We start from the raw sequence: 26,149 nt of genomic DNA, 5'->3' as shown, positions 1-26,149 counted from the left end.
GCTTCATCTCATCACTTGATGTGGACAGGAGGATGAACCCACAGCAGATGTTTCATTTTAATCATTGTCAAAAGAGTGTGTTTTATGTAGAGGTGATCTGGGCAAATGTACAACCGCCTGATCACTTCTACATGTCAATAGGAGACTTCCCCTACATACACCCCCCGCCCCCTTCCCAGTTCCCCTGATGTTTTCATGAATAGGACCTGTCACTACAATCACAAGGGGTGCTAAGAAGAACAATTAGAAAAAAAATAACAACATAGAAAAAATAATTGTAAAAAACAAAATATTAACCGCTTAAGATCCACCCTGTAGCAGTTTTACTGCTACAGGGCAGCACTCCTGTGCAAAATATACATATGTGTGTGTGTGTGTATATATACGTGATTTTGCACTTTCACCATAGTGGGGTGCGTGCCACCATCTGATCTCTTCTGCTGTGAATACTCAGTATGCTGTGAGCACACCAAGTGCCGTGATGTCCACCGGCACCCGCTGATCATCAGGCAGAACACAGAACAGAGCTCTGCCTATATAAACAAGGCAGAGCTCTGTTCTGACAGGGGAGGAAGTGAAAGATCACGTGTCCCTGAAGAGCTGGGAACACGATCCTTCACTTTCCCCAGTAAAACCACCACATAGTGTTACACAAGCACATAGCTAGGCACACAGTTAACCCTTCGATCACCGTAGATGTTTAACCCCTTCCCAACCAGTGCCATTAGTACAGTGTCAGTGCATATTTTTAGCACCGATCACTGTATTAGCGTCACTGGTTCCCACAAAGTGTCAGCGTAAAAAGGTCCGCCGCAATATCACAGTCTCCTGCTATAAATTGCTGATCGCATTACTAGTATTACAAAAAAATAATTAAAAAAATGAATCCCCGTACCTTGATGGGATGTTATAGTTTTTAGAGATGCCACCTATCTTGGCTATTTCATTTGTTGCCATTTGGATCCTAGCAATATTCATGTTTTATGGTGACGCAGTCTCACCTTTTTTATTTACCTCATTCACAATGGCCTTTCTTTACAGACACATAGTCCCTGGCCAGTTGGTGAATTTGAACCATTGCAGTGGAAAAAGCCTAACATTCAGAAATCTAAATATTGTTCATCATCCTCATCCTCCTCATCACAGTGAAGTCTCATGAAACGACATCTACATATATTCGGGGTCCCGGTTCTTGGGCTACTTAGGAAATAATAGTTTAGTGAGCTTGTTCATCAATGTTTTTTAACCAGAGATTCACACAACTTTCATCCAAGATACACTTACCGGTCACTTTATTAGGTCCACCTGTTCAATTGCTCGGTAACACAAATTGCTAATCAGCCAATCACATGGCAGCAACTCAATGCATTTAGGCATCTAGACGTGGTGAAGACATCTTGCTGAAGTTCAAACCGAGCATCAGAATGGGGAAGAAAGGGGATTGAAGTGACTTTGAACGTGGCATGGTGGTTGGTGCCAGACGGGCTGGTCTGAGTATTTCAAAAACTGCTGATCTTCTGGGATTTTCACACACAACCATCTCTAGGGTTTACAGAGAGTGGTCCGAAAAAGAGAAAATATCCAGTGAGTGGCAGTTATGTGGAGGAAAATGCCTTGTAGGTGTCAGAGGTCAGAGGAGAATGGGCAGACTGGCTTGAGATGATAGGCAACAGTAACTCTAATAACCCCTCGTTACACACAAGGTATGCAGAATACCATCTCTGAATGCCCAATACGTCCAACCTTGAAGCAGACGGGCTACAGCAGCAGAAGACCACACCGGGTGCCACTCCTGTCAACTAAGAAAAGGAAAAAGAGGCTACAATTCGCACAGGCTCACCAAAATTGGACCATAGAAGATTGGAGAAACGTTGCCTGGTCTGATGAGTCTGGATTGCAGCTGCGACATTCAGATGGTAGGGTCAGAATTTGGTGTAGACAACATGAAAGCTTGGATCCATCCTGCCTTGTATCAGCGGCTCAAGCTGGTGGTGGTGTCATGGTGTGGTGGATCCATCCTGCCTTGTATCAACAGTTCAGGCTGGTGGTGGTGGTGTCATGGTGTGGTGGATCCATCCTGCCTTGTATCAGAGGCTCAGGCTGGCGGTGGTGGTGTCATGGTGTGGTGGATCCATCCTGCCTTGTATCCATGGTTCAGGCTGGTGGTGGTGGTGTCATGGTGTGGTGATCCATCCTGCCTTGTATCCATGGTTCAGGCTGGTGGTGTTGGTGTCATGGTGTGGTGGATCCATCCTGCCTTGTATCAATGGTTCAGGCTGGTGGTGGTGGTGTCATGGTGTGGGGGATCCATCCTGCCTTGTATCAGCGACTCAGGCTGGTGGTGGTGTCATGGTGTGGGGGATCCATCCTGCCTTGTTTCAACAGTTCAGGATGGTGGGGGTGTCATGGTGTGGTGGATCCATTCTACCTTGTATCAACAGTTCAGGCTGGTGGTAGTGGTGTCATGGTGTGGTGGATCCATCCTGCCTGGTATCAACGGTTCAGACTGCTGGTCGTGGTGTCATGGTGTGGTGGATCCATCCTGCCTTGTATTAACGGTTCATGGATGTGCAGCTGACAAATCTGCAGCAACTGTGTGACGTCAATATGAACCAGAGGAATGTTTCCAACACCTTGTTGAATCTATGCCACCAAGAATGCAGGCAGTTCTGAAGGCAAAAGGGGGTCCAACCCGGTACTAGCAAGGTGGTACCGAATAAAGTGTCCGGTGAGGGTATAATGGAATGTAGACTAAGACACGTTTATTGCTCAAGTCGTGTATTGTCAGCTGAAGTTGGAATCCATTGGAATGTTGGTAAGTCATGCCAAGGGTGGACTTTTTCCTCCACTATCGATTCCAATGCAAGATGTGTGATCTCCCCTCTTCTCCCACAAAGCCAAAAAAGAGCTACACCCCCGAGAAATACTCCCCCATATACCTCAACAACAGGAAGTGACCTTACCTCCGGCCCACACACCACTGTCCATAATTAAACCCACAGGCACCTGCCAGCAACAGGCTATCCTGCCAACTATGTTCTGGTTGAGGTCTCACGATATTATCATTCCTGGTCTACTCACCGTAAGTCCTCTATCCGGCTTGTTGGCAGAGCCGTCATCAACTCAGCGAAGTCAGGACCCTCCAGTTTGTTATGAGACAGGTCAAGTATTTTCAGAGTCTGGTTATTCCCAATTCCAGATGCCAGGTCAGTGCAGGAATGGTACAAGTTATTGTGTGTCAAGCTGTAAAAGAACAAGAATGTGAATTATTGTTCTGTTTTTTTTGTAAAGGATACACAACCTACTCATCCCCCACAGGGCTACTCACATATATAAGAACATAGACAGAACTGTACAAGTGAAACTCCCCAGGGGAATATGCAGATCACTTCCCGGTTTCCGTAATACGTGATGACGTCACGAGTGTTGGCTCTGTCGAAAAATGACATCTTCCGGGGCTCAGAAACCTGATTGCACACCACACAATAAATACATCTGAAAACCAGAAGCAGGAAGCACCAAGACTCTTCAGAGGCTTTAAAGACGTCATCACGTATTACGGAAACCGGGAGTGCTCTGCATATTCCCCTGCAATTGTGACAGGTGGGTCCGCTCTGTTACATTTCCCCTCCCCAGCTGGACAGAGGATTTCTTTGTGAGCCCCCTTGTATTCCAGATTTTGAGCAAGATGATTCAAGAGCAAAATATATTTCATATGTATGTATATATGTATGTGTATATATATGTGTGTGTGTGTGTGTATATACATATATGTGTGTGCGTGTGTGTATATATATATATATACATATGTGTGTGTGTGTGTGTGTGTGTGTGTGTGTGTGTGTGTGTGTGTGTGTGTGTATATATATATATATATATATATATATATATATATATATATATACATACATACATACATACACACATATACAGTCAGGTCCATAAATATTGGGACATCGACACAATTCTAACATTTTTGGCCCTATACACCACCACAATGGATTTGAAATGAAACGAACAAGATGTGCTTTAACTGCAGACTGTCAGCTTTAATTTGCGGGTATTTACAGCCAAATCAGGTGAACGGTGTAGGAATGACAACAGTTTGCATATGTGCCTCCCACTTGTTAAAAGACCAAAAGTAATGGGACAGAATAATAATCATAAATCAAACTTTCACTTTTTAATACTTGGTTGCAAATCCTTTGCAGTCAATTACAGCCTGAAGTCTGGAACGCATAGACATCACCAGACGCTGGGTGTCATCCCTGGTGATGCTCTGCCAGGCCTCTACTGCAACTGTCTTCAGTTCCTGCTTGTTCTTGGGGCATTTTCCCTTCAGTTTTGTCTTCAGCAAGTGAAATGCTGAATCGGCTTCAGGTCAGGTGATGGACTTGGCCATTGCAGAACATTCCACTTCTTTCCCTTAAACTCTTTGGTGTCTTTTGCAGTCTGCTTTGGGTCATTGTCCATCTGCACTGTGAAGCGTCCAATGAGTTGTGAAGCATTTGGCTGAATATGAGCAGATAATATTCCTGAAACACTTCACAATTCATCCGGCTGCTTCTGTCAGCAGTCACATCATCAATAAATACAAGAGAAGCAGTTCCATTGGCAGCCATACATGCCCACGCCATGACACTACCACCACCATGATCACTGATGAGGTGGTATGCTTAGGATCATGAGCAGTTCCTTCTCCATCCTCTTCTCTTCCCATCACTCTGGTACAAGTTGATGTCGGTCTCATCTGTCCATAGGATGTTGTTCCAGAACTGTGAAGGCTTTTTTACATGTCGTTTGGCAAACTCTAATCTGGCCTTCCTGTTTTTGAGGCTCACCAATGGTTTCCATCTTGTGGTGAACCCTCTGTATTCACTCTGGTGAAGTCTTCTCTTGATTGGTGACTTTGACACACATACACCTACCTCCTGGAGAGTGTTCTTGATCTGGCCAGCTGTTGTGAAGGGTGTTTTCTTCACCAGGGAAAGAATTCTTTGGTCATCCACCACAGTTGTTTTCCGTGGTCTTCCGGGTCTTTTGGTGTTGCTGAGCTCACCGGTGCGTTCCTTCTTTTTAAGAATGTTCCAAACAGTTGTTTTGGCCACGCCTAATGTTTTTGCTATCTCTCTGATGGGTTTGTTTTGTTTTTTCAGCCTAATGATGGCTTCACTGATAGTGACAGCTCTTCGGATCTCATCTTGAGAGTTTACAGCAACAGATTTCAAATGCAAATAGCACACTTGAAATGAACTCTGGACCTTTTATCTGCTCATTGTAATTGGGATAATGAGGGAATAACACACACCTGGCCATGGAACAGCTGAGAAGCCAATTGTCCCATTACTTTTGGTCCCTTAACAAGTGGGAGGCACATTTGCAAACTGTTGTAATTCCTACACTGTTCACCTGATTTGGATGTAAATACCCTCAAATTAAAGCTGACAGTCTGCAGTTAAAGCACATCTTGTTCGTTTTATTTCAAATCCATTGTGGTGGTGTATAGAGCCAAAAATGTTAGAATTGTGTCGATGTCCCAATATTTATGGACCTGACTGTATATATATATATATATATATATATATATATATATATATATATATATATATATATATATATATATATATATATATATATACATACACACACACACACTGCATGTTGAAATGTGTCTATTACAAAATATATATGAAAAATATATTTCAAATACACTGTATGGAATGCATTTACAAAATTATGTAAAAATTACTTTTTTTTATAGGTTTAAAAAAAATCTGAAGAATATATTTAAATATTATATTTAAATTATATATATATATATATATATATATATATTTATTTTTTTTTTTATTTTTTTCAGATATTTTGTAAAACACATTTCAACATGCAGGATAGATAGGTTTTCATTTTATTCATTGTGTTTTTTTTATTTTCCTCAAGGCCTATTAGATTTCGGGCCTACAGAACCAATGGCCAAACTTTAGACGAGTGTATGTACGTGTGATGGAAAATCAAATGGTATTGAGGAATGTTCTTTGCCCTCTTGCAGTTCTTTTGTAGGGAGTGTTGCTGTAGTGAGGGTTGAGGTCAGATAGGATGTATCTTTCTGTTTTGCTCCAGGGCTCTGGAAGATGGTGGCATGTCAGGAACATTGCATGGAGTGTAAATATTCTAATTATATCAAGTCAGGTTTTCTGTATACATATAGGCCTGTTATGGGCATCAAAGTAAAATTTGAACTCAGGTCATGAACATTAGGATGGTTGCTGCTAACTATTGCTGATAATGCGGTAGAGGGTCATCTTCCTGGAGATGATGCTCCAACCTAGGATACTGTATTTGACTGTTTGCTGTTTTCTTACCCCCCCCCCCCCATTTCTTTAGGTATTGTGGGATACTTTCCTCTAGGCAAAAGGAGCAATTTGGTTGTGTTATTTGGCCCGTGAGGACAGGGCCTAATTTTGGGATGGTCAATGTAGCACCCTCCAAACAAAGGACGCTAGGCAAATGCAACTTTTGACACCTTCTGTAGTAAGGGAGCAGTGATTGTTTGTTCTGGTCTGTTCACGGTTTCACAGGCTGGGGGTTTGATTGCTTCCCCCTGCCCCTGGAAGAATTTTCCAGAGCATAGGGAGGGATTCAAATGAGCAACCTGAATATTTATCATGGCCTAGCCAATTCCTTGAGATTACCTCCCAGAAGGTGGCGGGGGAGGTGATAAATAGTCTGAAGCCCTGTAGAGATTGTTCTTTGCTTGGCATGGAGGGTTCCAGAGCCTCTGGGGCTGCTGGCTCCCAAGGCAGCTTGTGGACTGTGTAGCTGTTCTCTGAGGTCTCAGCTGTGGCAGAGCTGAGGACCTGAAGTAATCTTTCTGAGGAGCAGACTGCAGGACCTAACCATAAGGGATCTGATCTGGAGTAGTTTTGTCTCCCTCACTGGGAAGTGTCTGGAGGAAGCTGGAAGGTGCTGGCTCCCAAGGCAGCTTGTGGATTGTGTAGCTGTTCTCTGAAGTCTCAGCTGTGGCAGAGCTGAGGACCTGAAGTAATCTTTCTGAGGAGCAGACTGCAGGACCTAACCATAAGGGATCTGGTCTGGAGTAGGTTTGTCTCCCTCACTGGGAAGTGTCTGGAGGAAGCTGGAAGGTGCTGGCTCCCGAGGCAGCTTGTGGACTGTGTAGCTGTTCTCTGAGGTCTCAGCTGTGGCAGAGCTGAGGACCTGAAGTAATCTTTCTGAGGAGCAAACTGCAGGACCTAACTATAAGGGATCTGATCTGGAGTAGGTTTGTCTCCCTCACTGGGAAGTGTCTGGAGGAAGCTGGAAGGTGCTGGCTCCCGAGGCAGCTTGTGGATTGTGTAGCTGTTCTCTGAGGTCTCAGCTGTGGCAGAGGTGAGGACCTGAAGTAATCTTTCTGAGGAGCAGACTGCAGGACCTAACCATAAGGGATCTGATCTGGAGTAGGTTTGTCTCCCTCACTGGGAAGTGTCTGGAGGAAGCTGGAAGGTGTTGGCTCCCGAGGCAGCTTGTGGACTGTGTAGCTGTTCTCTGAAGTCTCAGCTGTGGCAGAGTTGAGGACCTGAAGTAATCTTTCTGAGGAGCAGACTGCAGGACCTAACCATAAGGGATCTGGTCTGGAGTAGGTTTGTCTCCCTCACTAGGAAGTGTCTGGAGGAAGCTGGAAGGTGCTGGCTCCCGAGGCAGCTTGTGGATTGTGTAGCTGTTCTCTGAGGTCTCAGCTGTGGCAGAGGTGAGGGGACCTGAAGTAATCTTTCTGAGGAGCAGACTGCAGGACCTAAGCATAAGGGATCTGATCTGGAGTAGGTTTGTCTCCCTCACTGGGAAGTGTCTAGAGGAAGCTGGAAGGTGCTGGCTCCCGAGGCAGCTTGTGGACTGTGTAGCTGTTCTCTGAGGTCTCAGCTGTGGCAGAGCTGAGGACCTGAAGTAATCTTTCTGAGGAGCAAACTGCAGGACCTAACTATAAGGGATCTGATCTGGAGTAGGTTTGTCTCCCTCACTGGGAAGTGTCTGGAGGAAGCTGGAAGGTGCTGGCTCCTGAGGCAGCTTGTGGACTGTGTAGCTGTTCTCTGAGGTCTCAGCTGTGGCAGAGGTGAGGATCTGAAGTAATCTTTCTGAGGAGCAAACTGCAGGATCTAACCATAAGGGATCTGGTCTGGAGTAGGTTTGTCTCCCTCACTGGGAAGTGTCTGGAGGAAGCTGGAAGGTGCTGGCTCCCAAGGCAGCTTGTGGATTGTGTAGCTGTTCTCTGAGGTCTCAGCTGTGGCAGAGGTGAGGGGACCTGAAGTAATCTTTCTGAGGAGCAGACTGCAGGACCTAAGCATAAGGGATCTGATCTGGAGTAGGTTTGTCTCCCTCACTGGGAAGTGTCTGGAGGAAGCTGGAAGGTGCTGGCTCCTGAGGCAGCTTGTGGACTGTGTAGCTGTTCTCTGAGGTCTCAGCTGTGGCAGAGGTGAGGACCTGAAGTAATCTTTCTGAGGAGCAGACTGCAGGACCTAAGCATAAGGGATCTGATCTGGAGTAGGTTTGTCTCCCTCACTGGGAAGTGTCTGGAGGAAGCTGGAAGGTGCTGGCTCCTGAGGCAGCTTGTGGACTGTGTAGCTGTTCTCTGAGGTCTCAGCTGTGGCAGAGGTGAGGATCTGAAGTAATCTTTCTGAGGAGCAGACTGCAGGACCTAACCATAAGGGATCTGGTCTGGAGTAGGTTTGTCTCCCTCGCTGGGAAGTGTCTGGAGGAAGCTGGTAGGTGCTGGCTCCTGAGGCAGCTTGTGGACTGTGTAGCTGTTCTCTGAGCTGTGGCAGAGGTGAGGACCTGAAGTAATCTTTCTGAGGAGCAGACTGCAGGACCTAACCATAAGGGATCTGGTCTGGAGTAGATTTGTCTCCCTCACTAGGAAGTGTCTGGAGGAAGCTGGAAGGTGTGCAGCTGCCCTGGGAATTTGTGATTTGCAATGCCTGATGTGCTTTTGGGATTCTGTGTTTTGGTTGTCTCAGAATATCGTTTCTATCATCACATACCGTAAATCCTTTATCCGGCTTGTTGGCAGAGCCGCCATCAACAGGCTGAAGTCAGGACCCTCCAGTTGGTTAAAGGACAGATCAAGTCTCTTCACGGTCTGGTTATTCCGAATTCCAGATGCCAGGTCAGCGCAGGAACGGTGCAAGTTATTGTGTGTCAAGCTAGAAAAGAAGAACAAATGCAAACATGAACTACATGGAGCACAACTTCCCCATCCCCCACAGTGAATTCACATCCTTGCTGCAAGTCCACTCTGCTCTTAGGGTGCCAAAGTTCTAGTTGGAGATCACTCGAAGGGAGGCTGACGTGGACAGGAGGCTTGGAAGAGTGGTTTGTAGGCCACTACAAATGCGTGCCAATCAAATCACAGGCACAATTAACCCTTTCACTGCCGGAGCTGTGTTGCAGCAAAACACGGAAGGATGAAAACAAACCTACAGTACGTGTTCTATTTCAATCCTGCTCATACGTGTTTTATCCATGTGATCCGCGCAGATGTACAACCACCGGCATAACCAAGGTGTGGTATGAACCTTCTAGAGGATTCTGGAATAAAGAAATCACAGCAGATAGGACATCAGGCTAAAACAAGGCGTGGTTAGTGTGGGAGGTGTTATATATGCAGTCACGCTGCTGCATGATCCTGGATCATCAAAGCCTCTCTCAGCTTCTTTGGTGAGCTCCATCTTTTCCAGTGGGAGTTGCCTTTTGCTGCCGCCTTGAGGTTCCTTCACGGGTGCCTTGAGGTTTCTTCAGGGATTCCTTGAGGTTTCTTCAGGGGTGCCTTGAGGTTTCTTCAGGGGTGCCTTGAGGTTTCTTCAGGGATTCCTTGAGGTTTCTTCAGGGGTGCCTTGAGGTTTCTTCAGGGATTCCTTGAGGTTTCTTCAGGGATTCCTTGAGGTTTCTTCAGGGTGCCTTGAGGTTCCTTCAGGGGTGCCTTGAGGTTCCTTCAGGGGTGCCTTGAGGTTCCTTCAGGGGTGCCTTGGCAAAAGGTCTACAATTTGCCCAAAACTTGTCTACAGGCCAGCGGGTGGAACAAGCCGGCCTTTTAGTTACACAAAGCCCCAGGTTTTCTTTGTGCGCCATGCCGACCTTCTAGCCGCCGATGTCCTGACAACCAATGACATCATCGGTTGATAAGGAGGATGTTGGTTGCCTGCACAGCATTCTACTTTGACCTTCCCCCGCCCCTCTCCATCAGTGCTGGGGTCACATTAGCTCAGTGATTGATAAAAACTGAGGGAGAGGAGAAACATTGGCATACTAGTCAGTACCAGGGTGCAAATGTGTATTTGCTTTGGAAGAATAAATCCCCTTTAATGTTGGGGGTCCTACATGAGTGGATGTTGCGGTATTATAGAACATTTTATAATCGTTTGTTACATTTTAGAATGGGGTGCCTTGGGACTGTCCATCATTTTAAAGGGTGGCTCGGGACTGTCCATCATTTCAAAGGGTGCTTCAAGACTGTCCATCATCTTAAAGGGTGCTTCAAGACTGTCCATCATCTTAAAGGGTGCCTCAGAGCTGTCCATTTTAAAGGGTGGCTTGGGACTGTCCATCTATTTAAAGGGTGCATAGGAACTGTATTATTTCAAAGGGTGCCTCGGGACTGTCCACCATTTTAAAGGGTGCCTCGGGACTGTCCACCATTTTAAAGGGTGCCTCGGGACTGTCCATCATTTTAAAGGGTGCCTCGGGACTGTCCATCATTTTAAAGGGTGCCTCGGGACTGTCCATCATTTTAAAGGGTGCCTCGGGACTGTCCATCATTTTAAAGGGTGCCTCGGGACTGTCCATCATTTTAAAGGGTGCCTCGGGACTGTCCATCATTTTAAAGGGTGCCTCGGGACTGTCCATCATTTTAAAGGGTGCCTCGGGACTGTCCATCATTTTAAAGGGTGCCTCGGGACTGTCCATCATTTTAAAGGGTGCCTCGGGACTGTCCATCATTTTAAAGGGTGCCTCGGGACTGTCCATCATTTTAAAGGGTGCCTCGGGACTGTCCATCATTTTAAAGGGTGCCTCGGGACTGTCCATCATTTTAAAGGGTGCCTCGGGACTGTCCATCATTTTAAAGGGTGCCTCGGGACTGTCCATCATTTTAAAGGGTGCCTCGGGACTGTCCATCATTTTAAAGGGTGCCTCGGGACTGTCCATCATTTTAAAGGGTGCCTCGGGACTGTCCATCATTTTAAAGGGTGCCTCGGGAATGTCCTTCATTTTAAAGGGTGCCTCGGGACTGTCCTTCATTTAAAGGGTGCCTCGGGACTGTCCATCATTTTAAAGGGTGCCTCGGGACTGTCCATTTTAAAGGGTGCCTCGGGACTGTCCATTTTAAAGGGTGCTTCGGGACTGTCCATTTTAAAGGGTGCCTCGGGACTATCCATCATTTTAAAGGGTGCCTCGGGAATCTCCATCATTTTAAAGGGTGCCTCGGGACTGTCCTTCATTTTAAAGGGTGCCTCGGGACTATCCATCATTTTAAAGGGTGCCTCGGGACTGTCCATTTTAAAGGGTGCCTCGGGACTGTCCATTTTAAAGGGTGCCTCGGGACTGTCCATTTTAAAGGGTGCCTCGGGACTGTCCATTTTAAAGGGTGCCTCGGGACTGTCCATTTTAAAGGGTGCCTCGGGACTGTCCATTTTAAAGGGTGCCTCGGGACTGTCCATTTTAAAGGGTGCCTCGGGACTGTCCATTTTAAAGGGTGCCTCGGGACTGTCCTTCATTTTAAAGGGTGCCTCGGGACTGTCCTTCATTTTAAAGGGTGCCTCGGGACTGTCCTTCATTTTAAAGGGTGCCTCGGGACTGTCCTTCATTTTAAAGGGTGCCTCGGGACTGTCCTTCATTTTAAAGGGTGCCTCGGGACTGTCCTTCATTTTAAAGGGTGCCTCGGGACTGTCCTTCATTTTAAAGGGTGCCTCGGGACTGTCCTTCATTTTAAAGGGTGCCTCGGGACTGTCCATCATTTTAAAGGGTGCCTTGACTGAAAAAAGGTTGCAAAACACTGCTCTTGAAGACCAAACCATTTCTTGAACCCCGTCATACTCACTTTAATTCATCTATCCGGCTTGTAGGTAGAGCTGCCATCAGCTGACTGAAGTGGGGACCCTCCAGCTTGTTGTGAGACAAGATCAGCTTCTCCAGGGTCCGGTTATTCCGTATTGCCGATGCCAGGTGGGTGCCGGAACTGTCGGTCAGATCATCATTTATCAAACTAGAAGAGAAGAGAAGAGCGTCCGATAATATTTGTAAATAAGGACCATATGAGGATATATATATATATATATACGGTCGTCTATGCAGGTGGCTTCCATTGCTTCAGGGAATAGGAGCTGCCAACTCCACCACCTCCACCCATTCTCCGAGGGGAAGAGAAGCGCTGCCTGTAGACTAAAAGTAAAAGTGAAGAATAAAATGCTGCGCTACATAAAAAAAAAAAAAAAATACTCAATACCCGTGAATCAAAAAATGTGAAAAGTAAAAAATTAAATCCGAAAACCAAAAATCACCCAAAACAAAACAAAGAATAATAATATTGAATCAACCAAAAAAAAGTCATTATAAACTCAAGTCCAATCAACTATATGTATGTGGATGTATACAGTGGGGCAAAAAAGTATTTAGTCCCCACCAATGGTGCAAGTTCTCCCACTTACAAAGATGAGAGAGGCCTGTAATTGGCATCATAGGGAGACCTCAACTATGAGAGACAAAATGAGAAAACAAATCCAGACAATCTCATTGGCTGATCTGGAAAGAATTTATTTGCAAATTATGGTGGAAAATAAGTATTTGGTCACCTACAAACAAGCAAGATTTCTGGCTCTCACAGACCTGGACCTTCTTCTTTAACCACTTGCCTACCCGGCACTTATACCCCCTTCCTTACCAGGCCAATTTTCAGCTTTCAGCGCTGCCGCACTTTGATTGACAATTGCGCGGTCATGCAACATTGTACCCATATGAAATTTTGATCATTTTTTTCTCACAAATAGAGCTTTCTTTTGGTGGTATTTAATCGCCACTGGGCGCTTTACTTTTTGCGCTATAAATTAAAAAAAGTGCAAAAAATTTGAAAAAAAAAAAAAGTTTATTTGTTTCTTTTATAAAATTTTTCAAACAGGTATTTTTTCTCCTTCACTGATTTGCGTTGATGAGGCGGCACTGATGGGCACTGATAGGCGGCACTGATGGGCACTGATAGGCAGCACTAAAGGGCACTGATAGGCAGTACTAATGAGGTGGCACGGATAGGCGGCACTGATAGACAGCACTAATTAGGGGTCACGGATAGGCGGCACTGATATGCAGCACTGATAGGCGGCACTGATAGGTGACACTGATGATGCGTACTGATAGACGGCACTGACTGGCATCACTTCTGGGCACTGACTGGCGGCACTGACTGGCACAACCCCTGGGCACTGACTGGTGGCACTGACTGGCAGCACTGGTGGGTGGCACTGGTGGACAGCACTGGTGGGTGGGCACAGGTGGGTGGCACTGGTGGGCACAGGTGGGTGGCGCTGGTGGGCACAGGTGGGTGGCACTGCTGGGCACATGTAGGTGGCATTGCTGGGCACAGGTAGGTGGCACTGCAGAGTGGCACAGGTGGGGGCACTGCAGAGTGGCACAGGTGGGGGCACTGCTGGGCACAGGTGGGGGCACTGCTGGGAATGGGTGGGCGGGGCTAGTGGGCGCACAGCTGATCGGAACTTGCGGGGGTCACTGCTGGGCACCGATCATCAGGGCACTGATCATCAGTGCCCTGATGATCGGTGCCGATCCCCGCTCTGACAACTGCCGGTTCTCGGCAGTACTTTCCTCACGATCTGACAGCGTGAGGAAAGTGCAGCCGAGAACCGGCACTTGCATTTTCCTATGATCAGCGTGTCATTGGACACCGCTGATCACGTGGTAAAAGGCCGGTGGGATCGGCCTTTCACCACATCTCATGATCAGCTGTGTCCGTAGGACACAGCGATCACGGAGATCGCCGGGTGCGCGCCCCCTGGGGCGCGCAGGAGAGCGCGTTCTGGGAGGACGTCATATGACGTCCACTCAGAACTGGCCGGCCGCGGTGAAGCCGTCATTCGGCTATGCGCGGTCGGCAAGTGGTTAAGAGGCTCCTCTGTCCTGCACTCATTACCTGTATCAATGGCACCTGTTTGAACTTGTTATCAGTATAAAAGACACCTGTCCACAACCTCAAACAGTCACACTCCAAACTCCACTATGGTGAAGACCAAAGAGCTGTCGAAGGACACCAGAAACAACATTGTAGACCTGCACCAGGCTGGGAAGACTGAATCTGCAATAGGCAAGCAGCTTGGTGTGAACAAATCAACTGTGGGAGCAATAACTAGAAAATGGAAGACATACAAGACCACTGATAATCTCCCTCGATCTGGGGCTCCACGCAAGATCTCACCCCGTGGGGTCAAAATGATCACAAGAACGGTGAGCAAAAATCCCAGGACCACACGGGGGGACCTAGTGAATGACCTGCAGAGAGCTGGGACCAACGTAACAAAGGCTACCATCAGTAACACACTACGCCGCCAGGGACTCAGATCCTGCAGTGCCAGACGTGGCCCCCTGCTGAAGCCAGTACATGTCCAGGCCCGTCTGAAGTTTGCTAGAGAGCATTTGGATGATCCAGAAGAGGATTGGGAGAATGTCATATGGTCAGATGAAACCAAAATAGAACTGTTTGGTAGAAACACAACTCGTCGTGTTTGGAGGAGAGAGAATGCTGAGTTGCATCCAAAGAACACCATACCTACTGTGAAGCATGGGGGTGGCAACATCATGCTTTGGGGCTGTTTCTACGCAAGGGGACCAGGACGACTGATCCATGTACAGGACAGAATGAATGGGGCCATGTATCGTGAGATTTTGAGTGCAAACCTCCTTCCATCAGCGAGGGCATTGAAGATGAAACGTGGCTGGGTCTTCCAACATGACAATGATCCCAAACATACCGCCCGGGCAACGAAGGAGTGGCTTCGTAAGAAGCATTTCAAGGTCCTGGAGTGGCCTAGCCAGTCTCCAGATCTCAACCCCATAGAAAACCTTTGGAGGGAGTTGAAAGTCCGTGTTGCCTAGCGACAGCCCCAAAACATCACTGCTCTAGAGGAGATCTGCATGGAGGATGGGCCAACATACCAGCAACAGTGTGTGCCAACCTTGTGAAGACTTCCAGGAAACGTCTGACCTCTGTCATTGCCAACAAAGGATATATAACAAAGTATTGACATGAACTTTTCATATTCACCAAATACTTATTTTCCACCATAATTTGCAAATAAATTCTTTCCAGATCAGCCAATGTGATTGTCTGGATTTGTTTTCTCATTTTGTCTCTCATAGTTGAGGTCTCCCTATGTTGCCAATTACAGGCCTCTCTCATCTTTGTAAGTGGGAGAACTTGTACAATTGGTGGGGACTAAATACTTTTTTGCCCCACTGTATATATATATATATATGTGTGATTTAGCATGTTTGGGTAGGAGCTGTCAATCACCGGGCCCTGGTAATTACACGCCGGCACCCAGTGATTTCCACCAATCACTGATGGGAAGGAGGACTGTTTTGTTTATTTATTTAATTTTTATTTATTTATTTCAGGTACTTGTATAGCGCTGTCAATTTACGCAGAGCTTTACATATAGTACATTCATTTCAGTCCCCGCCCCCGAGGAGCGTACAATCTAAGGTCCTTAACTTACATTGATACATACACATACTAGGGACAATTTAGACAGGATCCAATTCACCTACCAGCATATCTGTGGAGTGTGGGACAGAACCGGAGTACCCACGCAGGCACAGGGAGAACATGCAAACTCCAGGCAGGTAGTGCCGTGGTTGGGATTCGAACCAACGACCCGAGTACTGCCAAGTGGAAGTGCTAACCATTTAGCCAGTGTGCTACCCAACTAACAGTCCTTCTCCCTGTCACCTCGGGCACACTGCACAGCACAGCCTTCCACAGCAGTGTGATTACAGTGAAGCACACAGACCCCGCCCCCTGGTAACACACTCCCAGCACATAGTTAACCCATTGATCGCCCCAGATGTTAACCCCTTCCTGCCCAGTGCATTAGTACAGTGTCGGTGCTTTTTTTTTTAGCATTGATCACTTTATTGGTGTCATTGGGAATGTCAGTGACACCAAGTCAGTTCCCTCCCAGTGTCAGAATGCCCGCCGCAGTCACGCTATAAGTCGCTGATCGCCACCATTACTAGTAAAAATGAAATAAATAAAATCCCAGTATATATACCGCCATTTGTAGACACTATAACTTTCACGTAAACCAATTAATTTACACGTATTGGGATTTTTTTTTAGCAAATACATTTTGGCCTAAATTTATGAAAAATTAGATTTTTAAAAAAAAAAATTTACTGGACATAATAAGAAAAAGTCAAAAATATTGTTTTTTTTTCTCAAAATTGGCAATCCTTTTTTTTTTATAGCGCAAAAAAAAAAAACGCATAGGCAATCAAATGCCACCAAAAGAAAGCTCGCTGATCGCCGCCATTACTAGTTAAAAGGAATTTAATAAATTCCCAGTATCTATACCGCCATTTGTAAACGCTGTAACTTTCACGTAAAGCAATTCATTTACATGTATTGGGATTTTTTTAGCAAACACATTTTGGCCTAAATTTATGACAATTTTTTTTTTTTTTTTTATTGGACATGTGTAACAGCAAAAATTCTAAAATATTGTTTTTTTTCTCAAAATTGTCCATCTTTTTTTTTTACAGTGCAAAAATTAAAAAAAAAAACAAAAAGCACACAGGCGATCAAATACCACCGAAAGAAAGCTTGCTGATCGCCGCCATTACTAGTAGAAATGGAAAAAAAAATCCCAGTATCTACACCGCCATTTGTAGACGCTATAACTTTCACGTAAACCAATTAATTTACATTTTTTTTTTAGCAAAGACATGGAGCAGAATACATTTTGGTCAAAATTGATGATGAAATTTGATTTTTTAAATTTTTTTATTGAACATGTTTAATAGCAAAAACTCCAAAATATTTTTTTTCCTCAAAATTGTCGGTCTTTTTTTTTTATAGCGCAAAAAATAAAAAACCGTATAGACAATCAAATACCACTGAAAGAATGCTCCATTCGTGGGGGAAAAAAAGGACGTAAATTTTATTTGCGCAACCGCGCAATTGTCAGTTAAAGTAATGCGGCTCAGTATCGCAAAAAATGACCTGGTCATGGAAGGGGGGGAATCCTCTGGAGGGCGAGGGGGTTCAATCCATTCAGCAATGACGTTGAACTCCAAACCCAGCAGACCAGGGTTCAGTGTACGCAGTAGTCGTGCCAATACATTAGGTAATGAGTGTGGTTGAGCTACGCGTTTCACTTGCTGCTTCCTTGGGAGTCATTTTGTACTCCTATCAACTTGCAGCGCACATCAATTCACAAGATCTGTGATAGTATGTCTACCAAAGAACGGGGTCCAGGGAGAGCGGATATAGTGAATGCGGGGTCCGGGGAGAGCGGATATTGTGAATGCGGGGTCCGGGGAGAGCGGATATAGTGAATGCGGGGTCCGGGGAGAGCGGATATAGTGAATGCGGGGTCCGTGGAGAGCGGATATAGTGAATGCGGGGTCCGTGGAGAGCGGATATAGTGAATGCGGGGTCCGAGGAGAGCGGATATAGTGAATGCTGGGTCCGGGGAGAGCGGATATAGTGAATGCGGGGTCCGGGGAGAGCGGATATAGTGAATGCGGGGTCCGGGGAGAGCGGATATAGTGAATGCGGGGTCCGGGGAGAGCGGATATAGTGAATGCGGGGTCCGGGGAGAGCGGATATAGTGAATGCGGGGTCCGGGGAGAGCGGATATAGTGAATGCGGGGTCCGGGGAGAGCGGATATAGTGAATGCGGGGTCCGGGGAGAGCTGATTTAGTGAATGCGGGGTCAGTGGAGAGCGGATATAGTGAATGCGGGGTCCGGGGAGAGCGGATATAGTGAATGCGGGGTCCGGGGAGAGCGGATATAGTGAATGCGGGGTCCGGGGAGAGCGGATATAGTGAATGCGGGGTCCGGGGAGAGGGGATATAGTGACTGCATGGTCCGGGGAGAGCGGATATAGTGAATGCGGGGTCCGGGGAGAGCGGATATAGTGAATGTGGGGTCTGGGGAGAGCGGATATAGTGAATGCGGGGTCCGGGGAGAGCGGATATAGTGAATGTGGGGTCCGGGGAGAGCGGATATAGTGAATGCAGGGTCCGGGGAGAGCGGATATAGTGAATGCGGGGTCCGGGGAGAGCGGATATAGTGAATGCGGGGTCCGGGGAGAGCGGATATAGTGAATGCGGGGTCCGGGGAGAGCGGATATAGGGAATGCGGGGTCCGGGAGAGTGGATATGGGGAGAGCTGATGTTGTTCCTCCCACTGCGTGACTTCAGAAGCAGGAGGAGACAAGGATCTTGTCACGTCCGGTTTGTGGTTTACAAACAGTTAGCGGCTTGTACAAAACCAATGTCAGTTTGATCACATGCTTTGGAGGGCAGAAGAGAGATCTGGGGTTTAAAAGACCCCAAATATCTCTGTAAAGAAGACTTGTCGCAGCCCATGCTATCTTGTTGTTCATCCCTTGTGATAGAAATAAAAGTGAAATAAATAATAATTAATCAGAAGAAATAAAGCGCCCTGTCCCCCCTCCCCCTATGCTTGCGCATCAGTCCTGCACACAATGTCAATGGCAATCGCATCACCCCTGTACGGTATCGCCACCAACGTCAGAACAAGAGCAATAATACTAGCACCAGACCTCCCGTGTAACTCTGAACTGGGAACTTGTCGCCTATAGCGATTTTTTGTTTTGGACCGTAGTTTGTCGCCATTCCACAAGCATACACAATTTTTAGGTATGTTAGGTATCTATTTACTCGGCGTAACATCAGCTTTTATATTTTACCAGTTAGGTATCATATTGTGTGGTTGCGCATTCAAAATTAAAATTTATATTTTTTTTTCCAAAAAAAGCTGCAAAAACACCGTGAAACATAAAAATTTGCAACACCCACCATTTTATTCTCTCTGCTAAATAAAAATATTTAATGTTTGGGGTGTTTTAAGTAAACTTTTAGCAAAAAAAAAATGCATATTTTTCCATGTATGGTAGAAATGTCAGATTTGGCCTTGCCATTTTTTTTCTTCAATAACAAACAAGTTATACTCACCTGCTCTGTGTAATGGGTCTGCACAGAGCAGCCCTGATCCTCTTCTTGGGCCCTCCACCAGAGCTCCTGGGCCTCCCCCAAAGCTGCTTGCTATGAGGGCTCCCAAGCCGCCGCTGTGTGTGTTCATTCACACACAGAACGTGGCACAGCCCTGCCCCCGCTCTCTCCTCATTGGCTTATTGACAGTAGCAGGAGTCAACGGCTCCTGCTGCTGTCTCAGCAAATGAAGAGGAAGAGGACCAGGAGAGCCACTGCTCCCATGCACTTTGCTGGATTAAAATGGGGCTCAAGTATTAAAGGCTGGCTGGTGGTCAGCCAATGAAGAGGAAAAGGCACAGGAGAACCACTGCTCTCATGCACTTTGCTGGATTGAAATGGGGCTCAAGTAAGTATTAAAGGCTGGCTGGTGGTCAGCCAATGAAGAGGAAGAGGACCAGGAGAGCCACTGCTGTCATGCACTTTGCTGGATTGAAATGGGGCTCAAGTATTAAAGGCTGGCTGGTGGTCAGCCAATGAAGAGGAAGAGGACCAGGAGAGCCACTGCTCTCGTGCACTTTTCTGGATTGAAATGGGGCTCAGGTAAGTATTAAAGGGGGCTGCGCACAGAAGGTTTTTACCTCCATGCATAGATTGAATGAAGATAAAAAAACATTCGGCCTTTACAAACACTTTAACCTCTTGGCGCCGGCCAAACGCAAATGTGCAGCCTCCCGGCGTCTGGGCCTTGACGCTGGGTGGCACACGTCTGGTACTCATGGAAAGGTCCCGCTCTCCTCTTTCGACCGGGACTTTTCCCAATCATGTGACCACCGTGACGGTGTGTCATGGCGGTCACATGACCCTAAACCCCGCCCCCTCCCGGCTTCGAAAACCCTTAAAGGGCTGGGAGGCGCCGGCGCCAAGGGGTTAGGAAGTGAAATCGCTCATGTTTTCGTACCTCAAGATCTTGGCGCTGCGTAGAGCCACTAAAAGTTTTCTTACTCCTTCAGCTGGGATTCTGCATTTTTTCAGAGACAGTTTTTCTATCTTCCCACAGGATTCGAGGATAAAAGACAACACTGAGCAGTCTATAGGACTGAGGGGAACATTGTACAACTCAAACGTTTTCCTCGACTCGAAGGATTGCAAGACCAGAGCCTTGTTCCTGCTCTCTTTCAGACAGTAGCACATATTTAGAAGGGCCCTCTTTCCTTCTTGGGGTTTAGCAATTTTCCCCCGAATCCAGTTGACAACATCTCTAGCAGCTTGAGTAGACAATTCTCCCACATGAGACTTTAACATGGATCTAGTAGAAGAGTCGGAGAGACCACAGAGGAACTGGAGAAATATTTCGGCACGGCCATCTTTAGAAGATTCGGCCTCATGAAGAGATTTCTGTAACTTCTCAGGAACATAGTCAATAAAATGAACTAACGCCGCCAAAAACTCCTGAAGAGTGAGATGTAAAAAGGTGTAGTCCACCTCGGGAGGCCGACCAGATTCCGACATGAAACACGAAGAGAGGTCATTGCCATTTCTCACACAGAAGGAGTCCAGATGACGCTCATCAAACACAATCATGTGATTCATGACTCCATGTTCTGCCATCCAACCGATGGAGGTTAGCAGTTCACGGGCGCTGCGACCGCCATCTTTATTTTGACTATGATTGGTCAGAATATTGGCGACAAAAGTCACAAAGAGTTGCGTCACTGTTTTGGGTAACGAGGCCATCAGTTGATCGGTGCTTGTTGGTTGGGCTCTGAAGCACATTGATAACACAGTACAGATGATCCAGCAGTACGATGGGATATAACAGAAAGTGTACAGTGTGTCATTCTCCTGCACGTAATGAAATGCTTTTTCGCACAATTCCTCATTTCCAAAGTAGTTTTTAAAGTAGATCAGTCTGTCTCCATGGAGAAATCCCATGATCTCTGTTATTCTCTGGAAAACACCAGTATCTATGGATGCCAGTCTGGTTGGGCGGCTGGTTATCAGTACCGAGCAACCCTTCAGTAGACTCTGCCTCACCAAACTGGCCACAATCTCGCCAAAAGATCCTTTCGCTTTAGGATTGGACAGTTTACTTGATGTGAAATCTATCTGGTGAACACTTTCATCTAAGCCATCAAATATAAAGAGAAGTCCCAGCCGGTTGTCTAAAATATTTCCAATCTCACTCTCCAGATACGGACATTGATGAAGAATCATCTCCTCCAAGCCGACCTCTCCCAGTCTATTAAGGTCCCGAAATCTGAAGAAGAAGACGAAATCAAATCTCTGGTAGTGTTTTTTGTTCACCCAGTCATAGACAAACTTCTGCATCAGCGTGGTCTTTCCTATTCCCGGCACCCCGCTCACCATTACTGCATGTGGTACACATTGGGACTGGTGGCTCCATCGGAACAGCTTGTTGGGAAAAATGTGTTCCAGTCTAGTTTTTGTCTCCCTCAAGCATTTCTCATGCTTTACTCCCGTTTGGATTAGCTCGTTCTGGGGACGCTGCCTGAATGCATCGGTGGAGACCACGATAAGACTGACGTAACGCTCATTAATGTAGAATTCTTGTGGTTCCAAGGTGGTTCTTGGGGGTCTATGTTCCACTAGAGTCTGAGTTTTCATGAGCAGGTGTTGTTTGTGCTCCCTCTGAATAGCTGGAAGACAATAGAAATTCAGGTTTTCAAATATCTTTAATAGGAATCATTAAAATAAAAAAAGACCAACCTAAACAATTGCAGATAAACGAAAAATACATTTTCAGTCCTTACTTGCAGTGTTTTTCCTCTTCTTCTATGATTTTTAATGACTCCCAATCAGGGGCAGACAACTCATGGGGCCCCCAGGCAATAGGGGCTCATGGGGCCCCGTATCCTTGCCCAAACTCAAAAAAGCCTATGAAAAAGGTACCAGGGGCATCTCATGGGGCCCCCTACTGACCCCGGGCCCTCGGACAGTGCCCGAGTTTCCAAATGGTCAATCCGCCCCTGCTCCCAATGTGCCTCTAAATCTGAAACTTTGACCCCAGAAGAGTTGATTGCCTAGACCAGACCATTTTCTCCTAGTACATGATTGTCCTCTCTTACATGTCCAAATACTGCCTATGCTGCTCCTCTCCTGCTCCCATCCATACAGAACCCTTTATGTATCTTCCACTTGAGAAGTGAAGGGAAATACTACAGAATGTCACTTGAGTGATAGTTGTGATCCTGCTGAGGCTGCTAGAAATCAAGAAAAGCTAATTTTTCACAAAAAAAAATAAAATCTCCCAAAATTGTCTCTCGGTGTAAATTCATCATTAATCATGTCCTCCAGTGATGTAGATCCACTTCAAACACAATGTCCAACAGCTGATGACCAGCCAAAAGAAAGAAAAAAAAAACCCATCAGATCCCAAAACACATCCTGCTCCTTCGACTGCCACCCACTAAATGGAAAATCCAGCAGATGACAGTGGTTATATACAAGTGGGCGGGATCTTCTAGTGATGTCCTGATATGGGCATCAATCACATCACTGGGATCCAGGGATTCCCAGCCATACAAGTCAATGGAGCTGGTGATAGCCAGGCCCAGACAGGGACAAAAAATACCTATGTGCCAGTGCTGCAAATGCTTTTGACTATTGTGGTCATAGCCTTTGTAGCACATATACCTAGACCGGTCTTGGTGTGATTTTTATGGTTTTAGGTCTGTGTGTATTGTCTCATACTGAGGTGATGGTAAACCAGGGCGATTGCCCACATGTCAATCATTAATGTGGAATAAAGCATAATTGTTTGGAAATTTTTCTGAGTATCGCATTCTGTTCATAATGTAGCCGCTTTCCTGTGAATCTCTTTTCACAAACCCCCTTTTTTTGTATACAAAAAATAGGCCTGGGCATTTTGGACTGAACAGCTCTAAGCCTGGGGACCCTTTCCTCGGTGCCTGGTGGGGGAGCGCCAGGGCCCAGTCGCAAGAGCGACCTTTATGACCCTGGTAGTTCTGCCACTAGTGTCAGAAGGTTTTTTATTTATTTTTTTTTTTTTTATAATTATATTGTAATTTTTTGTTTACAATTTTTTGTAAAGGACGGAAAGAGGGAAAGAAGGAAAAAGGGAAAGAAAAAGGAGAAAAAGGAGGGAAAGAAGGAAGGAAGGAAAGAAAAAGGAGGAAAAGGAGGGGGAAAAAATTAGGGAAAGAGAGAAGGAGAGAAGGAAAGAGGGAAGAAGAGAAAGAAAGAGGGAAAGAGAGAAAGAAATAGGGAAGGAGAGAAACAAAGAGGGAAAGAGGGAAGGCGAGAAAGAAAGAGGAAAAGGAAAGAAAGAGGAAAAGAAGGAAGGCGAGAAAGAAAGAGGAAAAGAAGGAAGGAGGGAAAGAAGGAGGAAAAGAAGGAAGGCGAGAAAGAAAGAGGAAAAGAAGGAAGGCGAGAAAGAAAGAGGGAAAAAAGGAATGGAAAGGAAAGGAAAAAAAAGGAAAAGAAAAGAAAAAGAGGGAAAGAAGGATGGAGGGAAAGAAGGATGGAGGGAAAGCAGGATGGAGGGAAAGAGAGAGGGGAAGAAGGATGGAGGGAAAGAGAGAGGGGAAGAAGGATGGAGGGAAAGAGAGAGGGAAAGAAGGGAAGGAGGGAAAGGAGGGAAGGAGGGAAAGGAGGAAAGGAGGGAAAGGAGGAAAGGAGGAAAGGAGGGAAGGAGGGAAAGGAGGGAAGGAGGGAAAGGAGGGAAGGAGGGAAAGAGGGAAAGGAGGGAAGGAGGGAAAGGAGGAAGGAGGGAAAGGAGGAAGGAGGGAAAGAAGGAAGGAGGGAAAGAAGGAAGGAGGGAAGGAAGGAAGGAGGGAAGGAGGGAAGGAGGGAAGGAAGGAGGGAAAGAAGGAAGGAGGGAAGGAAGGAGGGAAGGAGGGAAGGAGGGAAGGAAGGAGGGAAGGAGGGAAGGAGGGAAGGAAGGAAGGAGGGAAGGAAGGAAGGAAGGAAGGAAGGAAAAAAAGAAAGAAAGAGAAAAAGAAAGAAAGAGAAAAAGAAAGAAAGAAAGAGAAAGAAAGAAAAAGAAAGAAAGGGAAAGTAGGAAGGAGGGAAAGAAAGAAAGAAAAAGAAAGAAAGAAAGAAAGAAAGAAAGAAAGAAAGAAAGAAAGAAAGAAAGAAAGGAAAAGAGAAAACACAAGGCTGGCAGGGAGTGTGGTTGGGGCTAACACATTAGGAAAGGGTGGGACAAGGAGAGGCAAAATCAGCTTTTCTCTTTCCTTTCCCGTCTGTGGTGGGCGGGGAACTGCCAGCCCTGGAGACAGAATATGCTGACAGATCCCCCGCAGCAGCTGCAGGGAGGGGGGAACTCGGCGGCAGTGGTGCAGGAGATGATGGGGCAGCCGCAAGGGGAGCATGCAGGAGTCCACGGCATGCAGGAGATGGACCGGTTCCTCTAATGTGTCGCCTGGTCGCCCCTTCTATCCAGGTGGCCCCGGCCCACCGGATAAATGCCCGGTGTGCCCTATGGCCAGTCCGGGCCTTGTGACAGCAACTGCTTCCTGAGGACTAGACTGGGCCTGCATCTACCGGTGTTCTTAACGCCCATTGACAGCCTATTGTACATGACATTCAGCTCCCGCAAAACAGGTAAACATTCAGGCAATCGTGTCTAAACTTTGAGCTCATACCGAGTTGTCTTGAGATACAACTTCCGTAAAGATACAGATATTTCTTCTATGACCGTTCCCCGGGGAATCTGTGTGGTTTGCATGCTGAAGAGGGTTTATAGCATTGTGACTTGCAGTGCTGAGTTTGGATGTAGAATCAATTTTGCAGAAAGTTGTAATATTTATCCAGATCAGTAGGACAAAGATTTTTATAATGTGCAGCTTTTGAATTGTACATTTTAATTGGTCTTCATCACTTGATAGAATTAAGTGATCTATTGAAATTCTACATGTTTCTAGTAATATTTTATAGAAACCCTTTTATTGCAGTTAACCTCCCTGGCGGTCTGATGATGTCAATGTTTCTGTGCTCAAAGCGGTACATTTTTTTTGGATGGAAATATGTTGTTTTTTTATTGTAGGCCTGTAATTTTTAGGAATAACTCACTGAAATCTGTCCGGACAAGAGTCTAGTAAACATCCCGGGTAGGATAAAATTTGAAACACGAAATCATAAATTATAATTTAATAAATAATCATAAAAAATAATAATATAATAATAATAAATGTAATTCAATAATATAATCAAACCAAAAACACTGAAATGTGAAATAGAGCACCAAGTTCGCACATCGCTGAGCTCAGTCGCAGAATCGTTTTCAGTGTCTGATGAGGAATTTCCCCCACCAATCATTATCACTCAATTCTGCAAGTGGTTCTGATTTACTATCGCTGTTCTCTAGCCGGTCTAAAACCGCGTCTGACCTAAAGGGACGCTTTTTGGACGCCATGGACGTTTCTCAGTTTCCAGGCAGAAAGGGCGGTAAAAATGCAGGCAGGGCGCCGGACAAAGCACTCGGGACACAATGTATGTGAAATGGTTTGATACAGGAATGTTATACTATGTGATTTTAGTGGATTTAGTGAAAGTCACTTTTTAAAATTTTTAAATTTCCCGCCAGTTCCGTCCCCCGTACGTCCCGACGTCGCAGGGAACGGAACCAGGAAGACGGATGGCCGGGGACGCTGTAGGAGGGACATCGCGGGAGCGAAGGACAAGGTAAGCGATCGAGGGATCCCGGAGCAATGCTGCCGTGTATTCCCGAGTGTAGCTCGGGGGGGGTTACTGCTTTTGGCACTGATTATTAACCCCGAGCTACACTCGGGAATACCGCCAGGGGGGTTAAACTTCTGTGTATGGAGGTTTTCATGTGTTTCGGCTACAAATGGAATTACTTGAATCCAGAAGCCCTCCGAGAAGGGGAAGCCCAAATTAAAAGCACGCTTGACAAAATTGGTCCTATTGTCCATC

The 26,149-nt window shown here is 46.1% G+C and overlaps 1 protein-coding gene across 1 annotated transcript in view; it reads right to left on the bottom strand.

Moving 5' to 3' along the window:
• The window catches only part of LOC149435424 (NACHT, LRR and PYD domains-containing protein 6-like), a 72,618-nt gene that overhangs the window by 29,673 nt on the left and 16,796 nt on the right, over window positions 1–26,149 (bottom strand). Inside the window, 4 exon segments of the mRNA XM_089662668.1 lie at window positions 3,082–3,243; window positions 9,030–9,191; window positions 12,083–12,247; window positions 20,190–21,888. Coding sequence (XP_089518794.1) covers window positions 3,082–3,243; window positions 9,030–9,191; window positions 12,083–12,247; window positions 20,190–21,888 — 2,188 coding nt within the window.

The sequence above is a fragment of the Staurois parvus genome, unplaced genomic scaffold, assembly GCF_062004578.1.
Source record: "Staurois parvus isolate SC_StPar_1 unplaced genomic scaffold, SC_StPar_1.0 ptg001517l, whole genome shotgun sequence".
NCBI classification, from domain to species: Eukaryota; Metazoa; Chordata; class Amphibia; order Anura; family Ranidae; genus Staurois; species Staurois parvus.
The sequence above is the reverse complement of the archived record's forward strand: the minus strand, read 5'-3'. Positions and strand labels throughout refer to the sequence as shown.